An 11,801-nucleotide genomic window follows, 5' to 3' on the forward strand; every position below is an offset into this window, starting at 1 on the left:
GCAGACGCTCCAGATTAAGAAACTGCTTCTTCATAAATGACGTCACAAACGTGATGCAAGTGTCTTTTTATTATTTTTCACCATTTCATTTCTTTGATTTTAAGAAACAAGATCATTATTCATGTTTAATATTTAGGAGCGCACACACACACGCACACACACACACGCACACACACGTTCAGCTCGGTGACGTAAAGAATCTCCTTCCAGGTTCGACTCGACTGAAAAATAAAGATTAAATCAGGTTTACATTCACATTTATCTTCAAAGTAACAATATTTACATTTTTATAACGTATACACGTTTGTGTTTTTTCTAACATGATAAAGAGTGTCTCACATGTTGGACACAGTGTGTCCCTGCTGTCTACTGCTGTGTCCTCTCACTGATCCTCTGTTTGTGTGACTTTTATATAAAGAGTTGAGTTCAGGAGAAGTTAACGGCTCAAACAGACGACCTGCAAACACAAACACACACACACACACACACGTTAGAAACACACACACACACACACACACGTTAGAAACACACACACACACACTCACACGTTAGAAACACACACACACACACACACACACACACACACACACACACACACACGTTAGAAACACACACGTTAGAAACACACACACACACACGTTAGAAACACACACACACACACACACACGTTAGAAACACACACACACACACGTTAGAAACACACACACACGCACACACACGTTAGAAACACACACACACACACACGTTTGAAACACACACACACACGCACACACGTTAGAAACACACACACACGCGCACACACGTTAGAAACACACACACACACACACACACACTAGAAACACACGCACACACGTTAGAAACACACACACACACACACACACGTTAGAAACACACACACACACATTAAAACACACACGCACACACACACGTTAGAAACACACACACACACACACACACGTTAGACACACACACACACACACACACACGTTAGAAACACACACACGTTAAAACACACACGCACACACACACGTTAAACACACACACGTTAGAAACACACACCGTGTCTGTCCTGCTGTCCACAGGTCTTACTGGTGGAGGACAGTGGTGTCTCGGCGTGGACGGCGAGGACTTGTCTCCAGTAATCTTCAGGGAGAGACAGCAGTCGACAAATCACCTGAGGACACAGAGATCTGAAGAATCTAATTTAATCTAATCTAATCTAATCCCTTTTTACTGTAAATATTCATCATTATTCGTCTAATTTCACAGAATAAAGCAGATTATAACTACATCGTTTGTCATGTTAAAAAAAGTTGCACAGAATTATGGGCCCACTGACCCTGACCTCTGACCTCTGACCTTTGGCTGGATGTTTGTGTCTCTCATGATGGTCGTTGGCGACGGCTCAGACATCCCATGACCCACGACGGTCGGTCCGAACACACGAGACAAATTATTCTGGTCCATCTGACAGCGAGGACTCTTCATGACTCTAAGGACACGGGATTAACACAGATTAGATTAGAATAATAAACTCAACAGGATTTACAACGTATAAAAGTGACGAAACCACTCACTCACTCACTCACTCTCTCACACACACACACACACACACACACACACACACACACACACGACTAAGTTCTAATGTCTGATTTTAATGAATTCTTTCATTCAGATTAAACTCAGTGACACAAAGTGACCACACGAGGCAGCAGAGGACCAGCAGCTACAATCACTGGTTTTCTCTATGAGCTTTGGTGTGGGAGAGTGAGTGGTTTACAAACATCGTCTGTCTCACAGTGTGTGCGTGTGTGTGTGTGTGTGTGTGTCTCACTTGTGTAAGTGCAGCATGAGAAAAGCCAGAGTGTCTCTGTTGGGTTTGGGGAGTTCAGCGATGGCCTGGTAGACGACGGCTGAGCTGCTGTCTTCATCAGGGAGTTCTGAAACAGTGAAGTGCATTTAAAAAAACAACAATAATAATTGAACATTATTAGGGTGGAGGCGTTGCCATGGTCACCTGACGCCTCCATGAACGTCCTGTGCAGCTTGAAGGTGACGAGCGGCTCCTTGAGTTTCCTCAGAAAGTCCTTCAACAGTCCACAGAGGACGTGGACGTCGGACACTTTACTCAACATGAGCGCAGTTTTTCCCTGAAGGAAACGATCTCTGAGCTCCTTCACCAGACGCTCGCCGCCGGGGACGCGGTACAGTCCTCGCTGAGGACGGCGGAGACAAAGGACAGACACAGACAAACTCAACACCTGACACATGTAAGTGATGGAAATAGAGTCCATAAAGATAATGTTAATAACAGTTTTAACAAACTTGAGTGATGTAGAATAGCACTAACGAATCATTACTTAACTATAACTCATCATTACTTAGTTAATAATAATAATAATAATAATAATAATAATAATAATAACTGAGGAATTAAAACATTAACTAAACACTTATTACAGCATTGACTGGATTTATATTAATATTAACCACAGTAACTAGAGCTCCACCAGCATTAGCATTCATGTGTTCACCTCATCCAGGCCTCGCTTCTCGATCTCACTCACACACTCGATGATCAGGCGAGGGACACGCGGATGAGTGGGCGGAGCAAAACTCTCCAATAGATCCTGACAGGAAACGTTTATGTAGATGAGTTACTGTCATTAAAATGAGTGGGTGGGTAAGCCACGCCCCTCTGCTGTGTTACATGAAGGTGGTACAAACACAGACCTGTGTCATGTGACCTATACTTCCTGCTGCAGACGAGCAGTCGCCGATGAACTTGTGTTTACACTCGGGGTGAGCGACCGCGCGGCAGCTCCTGCACTTCACCGCCATCCTCCCGAAGCGGATCCTCTTCCCGCACGGCAAACACGTCTCCGGCCGGATCACCTGCAGGAAACGCGTCACAGAAACAACCACGTCATGGACACAACCGCGTCACATGAAACAACCACGTCATGGACACAACCGCGTCACATGAAACAACTGCGTCACATGAAACAACCACGTCATGGACACAACCGCGTCACATGAAACAACCGCGTCACATGAAACAACCGCATCACATGAAACAACTGTGTCACAGAAACAACTGTGTCACAGACACAACCGTGTCACATGAAACAACCGCGCCACGGAAACAACCACGTCACATAAACAACCGCGTCACTTACGTCAAACATCCACGTCACATGTCACAGGAAACAACCACATCACAAGAAACAACCATGTCCCAAGAAACAACCGCGCCACATAAACAACCGCGTCACTGAAACAACCGCGTCACATGAAACAACTGCGTCACAAACAACCGCGTCACGGAAGCAACCCTGTCACATAAACAACCATGTCACTGAAACAACCACGCCACATGAAACAATTGCGTCACGGAAACAACTGCGTCACATGAAACAACCGCGTCACGGACACAACCACGTCACAAGAAACAACCACTTGTTTTGGTGATGCGGTTGGTTCTTGTGACGCGGTTGTTTCCTGTGACATGTGACGTGGATGTTTGACGTAAGTTCACCGTTTTGGACACGAACACGTGTTTGGGGTTCTTCTCGACTCTGCACGTCACAACCGGTCGAACCAGAACACTCGGCTCCGTCGTCATGGCGTCAGTTTCAGGCTCCGCCATCGTCTCGTCGTCAGGAAACCACACGGACGTTTGATCTGAAACCACAAACACCACGCTTGTATTCTGGCCGTCACACTTTCATCAGGTCGTCATGGTAACGGCCCTGACGTCAACAGTGTCGCCGACTGTGAGACTCACCGGCTCCGCCCACTGACAGCGCACACTCCTGAGTGAACGTACGCGGTGGGTTCTCCGTCGTCTCCTGAGTGATTCCCAGAACCATGTGGATCTGACCTCCGGTGTCTGGGGTCGTCACCGACGCCTTCACCACCGTCTCCACCTCCTGAGCCACAACACACACACACACACACACACACACACACACACACAGTCACATGACCCACCGCTTAATCCTGAGTCACGTGACCAACTGTAATCTTCACCTTCTCCACAGTTCTTCTCTCCGTCAGCTCTGACGACATGTTACTTCCCCGCCCACGTTTCACCACCGGAACGCTGAGAACCGGACCCATCGACGAGCGCTGCAGAGAAAACAACAACAACAACAACAGCATCCGAGTGTTAGCACAACAACCAAACATGCTAAAATGCTAACAGGCGGTGCAGCTGTAGCTCACCCTCCTTTCTCGGGCTCGAGATCGCAGAGGTTTGATCGCAGTCGAGTCTAAATCCTGAAAAAGGTTTTATTTTAACTCGTTCATTATTTTTGAGTTATAAGTGAACGTCTGAAGTTTCACAGCGTCATGTTCTCACCACGTCATCGTCAGTGCGATCGTAGCTGATGTCAGAGTGAGAGAGAAACGACGACTCATCGATCACTGACAACCTGAAGAGATGAACACATGAAAGTGTTATCACCAAGTGTTCACACATTCAGACGTTCACAATATTCACATGCTCATATGATTCGCAACATTCATTCCTCCCTTCACATTCACACAATCACAACTATCACTCACATGTTCACAGCATCATTCACACATTCATAACCCTGTCACTTCTCCACCTGATTCAGTTTAACTTGTCTATTAATGACAAAGGCGACACCCTGTGGTCAAAGCTGAGATCTACATCACTTTGACCATCACATGAAACATTCATCAGCTCATCTGAAACTTTCATGTTTTTACTTTGAAAACAAATTGAAAGTTAGAATTTCAATATTTGATGGTTTTGAGCTTTGATGTTTTTATTTAATGTAGTTTTCTTTTGAACTTTGATGACAGTTGTTGTTGCTGTGGTTACGTTGTTGTTGTGGTGGTCACGTTGTTGTTGATGCTGTTTTTGTTGTTACTGCTGTGATTGTTGTTGTTGTTGTTGCTGTTGCTGCTGCGGTTGTTGCTGCTGTTGTTGCTGCTGCGGTTGTTGTGGTTGTTGTTGCTGCTGCTGTGGTTGTTGCTGTTGTTGCTGCTGCTGTGGTTGTTGCTGTTGTTGCTGCTGTGGTTGTTGTTGCCGTGGTTGTTATTGTTGCTGTGGTTGTGGTTGTTGCCGTGGTTGTTATTGTTGCTGTGGTTGTTGTTGTTGCCGTGGTTGTTGTTGTTGCTGTGGTTGTTGTTGCTGCTGCTGCTGTGGTTGTTATTGCTGCTGCTGCTGTGGTTGTTGTTGCTGCGGTTGTGGTTGTTGCTGCTACTGTGGTTGTTGTTGCTGCTGTGGTTGTTGTTGCTGCTGTGGTTGTTGTTGCTGTGGTTGTTGTTGCTGTGGTTGTTGTTGATGTGGTTGTTGTTGTTGTTGCTGCTGTGGTTGTTGTTGTTGTTGTTGCTGCTGCGGTTGTTGTTGCTGTTGTTGTAGTTTTTGCTGTTGTTGCTGTGGTTGTTGCTGTGGTTGTGGTTGTTGCTGTGGTTGTTGTTGTTGTTGTTGTTGTTGCTGCTGGTGCTGTGGTTGTGATTGTTGCTGCTGTGGTTGTTGTTGTTGTTTTTGCTGTTTTTGCTGTGGTTGTGGTTGTTGCTGTGGTTTTTGCTGTTGTTGCAGTGGTTGTTGTTGTTGCTGTGGTTTTTGTTGTCGTGGTGATGAACGTACCTCTTGTTGCTCCGGTGCAGCGTCACGTTTCCTGTTTTATGCTCAAACGTTGCCAACAGTGATTTCTGCTCGTCGTTCAAACAGGCGCTGGATTTACTGTCGTGGACGAGGATGTCGCACATGAGCTGCATCTGCCGCTGCTGAAACAACAACAACAACAACAACAACAACAACATCATCATCAGTGTGAACGTGTGGTCTTGCCGCCTCCCCCCTCCTCCTCCTCCTCCTCCTCCTCCTTCTCCTCACCAGATACTGGTAGTCGGCCTCGATCTTGTAGCGTTTCTTCATCTCGACGTCGAGCTGGTTGCGAGCGTGTTTCAGTTTGACCTCCAGCGCAGCTTTAGCCACGTCTGACTTCACCAGCAGCTCTTTGTATTTCTTCAGCTCCAGCTCGGCGTGAAGCCACTTCTTCCTCATCGCCTCGAAGTTCCTCACCACGGCAACGAACTCTGAGGACACACACACACACACACACACACACACCTCCGTCACTAAGTTCTAATGTCTGATTTTAGTGAATTCAGACTTAACCCAGTGACACAAAGTGACCACACGAGGCAGCAGAGGACCAGCAGCTCCTGTGTCCCTGCAGCTAAAATCACTGGTTTTCTCTATGAGGTTTGTGTGTGTTTGTGTGTGTGTGTGTGTGTGTGTGTTTGTGTGTGTGTGTGTGTGTGTTTGTGTGTGTGTTTGTGTGTGTGTGTGTGTGTGTGTTCTGACCCAGCTCTGTGTTCACAGAGTTCTCCTCCATGTTGATTCTCTGCAGACAGAGAGCGAGCAGCTCCTCCACCATCACACGAGATTCTCCCATCACTGCTGCCTCTGACGTCACAGTGATGACATCATCAATCATGTAACACAAAGTGCTGCGTGAATTAAAAGCTAAAGTGACAAAATAACAAACTAAGATACAAAATAAATATAAAATTAATCAAATAATGATTGACACAAACTAAATGAAGACTCGCGTTTATGCTGAGTCATCATTAAGTCACCGTTTATTTTTAGATTTATATGTAACTCAAGTCTGTGTGTCTCGTGACTGACGTCACAGGGAGTTTTATCACAAACAAACAAACAAACAAACTCACGGTGCAGCTGCAGCGCGCGGCGGTCACGTGTCCACAAACGTTTGCGCAGCTGCGGCCATCAGCGGCGTCTGTTATGACGTCATCACGTCTTCCTCGTCCTCGGGACTCGCCGTCCATTGGTGTTTGAGCGCCATCTTCTGCCCGGGAGTGTGGCACGCGACAGTTTTTTAAAGCTTTAATGACATAAGAAAGATGACAAACTCACATAAACACAACACCTCATATGAACAACACAATATAACAATATATCACAGTTCTAAACAGACAAACAACTTCCTTAAAATGAAGGAAAGAATGAGAAGTGCAAAATAGTAAGATAAATAATAGAAAATAAAAATAATACAACAACAAACAACCAAACAAGGGCTTTAGGAAAGGTTAAATTCTGCTAAAGATTTGTACACTTTATTTGCATGGGGACTATTTATTTGTTTCAGGGTTTTATGTAACAGGGAGAGTTCATTCTTAAGAGCAGGCCGGGGGGGGGGGGGGTTGTATTTCTAATTCGTATTAGAAATACAACAGTTTTCTACCACAAATTTAAATCTACTTTTCATAAATTCATTTGAGGGATAAATGTTGTTTATGGTTTTAAAATGAACTTCTTTATACTTGAGGGGAATTGGGAATTTTAAGTATTTTGTTTGAATAGTTGATATTTCAGATTTGTTATAACTTTTTGTTCTACTTGGATATAAAGTATTGACTAAATACTGCCTTAAAAACGTATTATTCCATTTTTCGTTCCAGATCATCTATCTTCACTTTGTGTTAAAAACATAATTTTTTATCGATTGGACTAAAACCTTTGGGATATTCTGTGAGACTTTCTTATAGATCTCATTAGAGCAAGTTGTGCTATATTTAACATTAAAGTCATTCAGTTCAACAATGTTTCCATTTCCATCCATTATATGTCAAACGGACCAAATTTGTTTTGTCATCCAGTCTTCCATAAACATCGAGGGCGGAAATTATGTTTGAACGTCATTTTCCAACCTTTTAACAGAACCTGTTAAGTGTTAAGTGTGAAATTTGGAAAGTTTTATGGGCAGTTTGGATATTTCCAAATCACATTAGAAACTCAATACCTCCAACTTTGTAGAAAACAAGAGAAGGTAACGAGAACCATATCTCGAACTTCCGGTTTAGTGAATGAGTGGGTCGACGTTAAATCAGAAGTTATAAAACATCGAAAAGCCAAAATTCGAGAGGGGATGAGTACTAGAAGGGAACTTACTAATGGAGGACTTCAGTTTGGAGAGTCAGTTAGAACAGCTGTTGCTGATGATTTTTATGTGTCCATGTTTAGTTTATGGGTAATGAAAGTGCTTTGGGGAACTGATGTATAATGCAGCATGAAGGTGTTAAAGTGATGTCACTGAATGTGAATGGGCTGAGTAGTCTGGTCAAATTTAGCAAAGGTGGTGTTTCTGCAGGAGACACATCTGTCTACGGAGGAACATGAGAAACTAAAGAGATTTGGGTATAACAACACATTTTATAGCACTTACCACAAACAAAGCAATAGGAGAGGGGTAGCCATATTAATAAGAAATTCAACCAAATATGAACCAGAAAAAGGAATGTGTGATAGAGAGGGAAGGTATATTATGGTAAAGGGTGTATATGTACCCCCAGATAGCAAGAAACCCTTCTTTGAATCATTATTTGACATCATTAATGTAGAACTAGAGGGGATCTTGATATGTGGAGGGGACTTGAATATGGCGATGAACTACAATCTAGATACGACTAGTATGAAGAAGAATAGGACATGGCTTAATAGATATATGAACGCACAACTGGTTGATTTGGGAATAGTAGATGTTTGGAGAAACCTACATCCCTTGGAGAGAGACTACACACACTATTCAGACCCACACCAAATGTATTCAAGGCTGGACTATTTCTTCATGACAAAGGGAGATACAGTTGAAACCAGAAGTTTACATACACTAAGATTATTATGCCTTTAAACAATTTGGGAAAGCCCAAATGAAGATGTCATGTCTTTGGAAGCTTCTGATTGTTTATTGACAACATTTGAGTTCATTAGAGACACACCTGTGGATGTATTTTAAGGCACACCTGAAACACACTGCTTTTTTGTGTAACATCATGGGAAAGTCAAAAGAAATCAGCCAAGATATCAGGAAGAGAATTGTGGACTTGCACAAGTCTGGTTCATCCTTGGGTGCAATTTCCAGATGCCTGAAGGTGCCACGTTCATCTGTTCAAAGAATTATACACAAGTATAAACACCATGGGAATGTCCAGCCATCATACCGCTCAGGAAGGAGACAACCCGTCTCCTTCCTGTGTCCCAGAGAGGAACGTGCTTTGGTCTGAAATGGGCATATCAACCCAAGAACAAAAGCAAAAGACATTGTGAAGATGCTGGCTGAAGCTGGTAAGAGTGTGTCAGTACTGTACCGACATGGGCTGAAAGGCCACTCTGCCAGGAAGAAGCCATTACTCCAAAAGACACATAAAAACGCCAGATTACAGTCTGCAAATGCACACAGGAAGTGTGTTTCAGGTGTGCCTTAAAATACATCCACAGGTGTGTCTCTAATGAACTCTAATGTTGTCAGAAGCTTCCAAAGACATGACATCTTCATTTGGGCTTTCCCAAATTGTTTAAAGGCATAATAATCTTAGTGTATGTAAACTTCTGGTTTCAACTGTTTGCATAGGGTAGAGGACTGTAGGATAGGGGTAGCAGATTTATCAGACCATAACACAGTCTATGTGACAATAAGCTTAAACAAGAGAAGGAGGACTACAGTGTGGAGGACGAATGTGGGGGTACTGAATGACAAAGACCTGGTGGAAAGGATAAAAATGGAGATAAATAGGTATATAGAGGAAAACGAGAATGGGGAGGTAGATAAAAGCATTGTTTGGGATGTGCTTAAGGCCGTCATCAGGGGGAATTTGATGGCAAGAAATCCAGACTAGTGATCTACCAGATGCAAATTGGACACTTAAAGGCCTTGGAGGGAAAACATAATGCCACAAGTGATCCAGAGGTACTTAGACAAGTGGAAGAAACAAAGAATAAAATCATATATTGAAAAGAAGGAGGTCCCAAAGCAAGCAGGTTACTGGCTAGACGTACAAGAAAACAACAAGCATTGAACACTATATACAACATTAGAGACCCCCGAACTAATGATTTGCTTACTGAACCGGACGAAATAGAGAGAGTATTCAGGGAATATTATCAAAACTTATACACACAACCAGCAATGGCAGACGAACAGGATATGAGAAATGTACTGGACAGGTTGGATCTACCATCTTTAGGGAAAAGCAGAATACATTATTGACGGCAGAGGAGCAGATGGAAGCGGCGATCTCTAGGATGAAGAACAATAAATCTCCTGGTAGTGACGGATTCCCCTCAGAATTCTATAAAACCTTTAGACAAGAGTTGACCCCGGTATAGTTGGCCTCATTTAGACACACAATTAATGAAGGGAAAATCCCTCCCTCATGGAAGGAGGCCATTATCACAACCATACCCAAAGAGGGCAAGGATAAAGAGCATTGTAGCAGCTATAGACCAATATCAGTACCTCAATCATTCCAAAAGATTCGAGACATTCATGACGAAGACCAGACCGGCTTTATTACAGGAAGACAGACGCAGGACAATATTAGGAGGGTGATACACACTGTAGAAGAAACTCAACAAACGAGGAACAGTGCAACTTTAGTTAGTTACATGACACTTTTATCCAAAGTGACTTACAACTGAATTGAGTACAACCTGCCAGGGGTGGAGTTGAACTTGCGACCATGAAGTCTTTGCACACAGGGTCTTAACCACTGAGCCACTCCACCCCCAGGTTAGTACAGACGCAGAGAAAGTTTTGACAGTGTTACTTGGACTTACTTATGTTAGGTGTTGGAGAGAAGAATCTGTCCAGTGAATTAAGCCATTATATCAAGAGCCCACAGCTAGGATCAAGGTGAATGGACGTCTCACGGATCCCATCTGTCTGGGGAGGTCTACTAGACAGGGGTGTAGTCTCTCTCCAACTCTCTTCACAATATTCATAGAGCCATTGGCACAGGTGATGAGGCAGGACCAGGGCATCAGAGGGGTGGAGGTGATGGGGCAGTTTGTGGATGATGTGAAAGCCTACCTGGAGCGACCCAGTGAGTCCTTCCCTGCACTGATGAATCTACTGGAAGAGTATGGATATTACTCTGGATACAAACTGAACGTAACCAACACAGATCTTGGCCATAAACTATGCCCCTACACCAGAGTTAGAGGAGAAATACAAAATGAAGTGGAATTCAGAAACCATGAGATATCTGGGAGTGACCATCACAAAGGGAGTGGGGAAGTTATACACTGCTAATTACATTCGGATTAATCACAAACTCAGACGGGATATAGGAAGATGGTCAATACTATTCTTAGTTCAAGGATAGAAATAATTAAGATGAATTTATTACCAAGGCTACTGTACCTGTTCCAAACTCTTCCAGTAATGATACCACAGAAACAGTTGATGGAGTGGGATAGATGGATATCCAGGTTCATTTGGGGAACCATGCAGCTCCCCAAGGACAAAGGGGGCATGGCAGTACCTAAAATAACAAGACTACTTCTATGCTGCACAGCTCAGGGCCGTAACTTGTTGGTGTAATGGAGAATATGTAGCTAGGTGGAAGGGTATGGAAATGAAGGTGGGGGCTAGCCCAGTGCAAATATTAATAACTGATAGGGAATTGTTTAAAAGGGAAGAGAGATTGTTGGACCCAATAACTAAATACACATTGTGGATTTGGTACTTGATAGTTAAAAAGTATGGTCTACAGAACGAAGCAAAGATTCTGAGGTGGACAACACATGACAAGAGATTCAAACCACGAATAAGTGACTGAGGCTTTGAGAGACGGGCACACATCACACATTACAGCAATGGGTACACGGTTCAATATGTACAGTGTTCAGGCTTTAAGGGAGAAATTTGACTTGGAGGCAAACAAACGATTAGGGATTACTATTTGAAGGAAATAAAGTTAAAATAATGATAAACGCATATGTAGGGAGA

The 11,801-nt window shown here is 43.6% G+C and overlaps 1 protein-coding gene across 2 annotated transcripts; it reads right to left on the reverse strand.

Annotated features, from left to right (window-relative positions):
- Positions 1–51: 51 nt before the first annotated feature.
- Positions 52–6,779, reverse strand: si:ch1073-416j23.1 (rac GTPase-activating protein 1). 2 transcript variants are annotated; one of them, XM_058621707.1, is made up of 17 exons: positions 6,724–6,779; positions 6,353–6,454; positions 5,879–6,081; positions 5,630–5,769; positions 4,367–4,439; positions 4,231–4,284; positions 4,036–4,134; positions 3,791–3,935; positions 3,542–3,687; positions 2,737–2,898; positions 2,538–2,633; positions 2,021–2,219; positions 1,838–1,943; positions 1,360–1,492; positions 1,060–1,174; positions 340–457; positions 52–221 (listed from the first exon to the last, which is right to left on the reverse strand). In XM_058621707.1, the coding sequence occupies exons 2-17, from the start codon at positions 6,441–6,443 to the stop codon at positions 179–181; spliced, it is 1,923 nt and encodes a 640-aa protein (XP_058477690.1). In that variant the 5' UTR covers positions 6,444–6,454; positions 6,724–6,779; the 3' UTR covers positions 52–178. The 2 variants fall into 2 exon arrangements, 1 of the variants encoding a protein (XP_058477690.1); XR_009234233.1 differs by lacking the exon at positions 52–221 and having other exon boundaries at positions 349–457; positions 1,353–1,492.
- Positions 6,780–11,801: the final 5,022 nt, after the last annotated feature.

The sequence above is a fragment of the Solea solea genome, chromosome 21, assembly GCF_958295425.1.
Source record: "Solea solea chromosome 21, fSolSol10.1, whole genome shotgun sequence".
NCBI lineage: Eukaryota > Metazoa > Chordata > Actinopteri > Pleuronectiformes > Soleidae > Solea > Solea solea.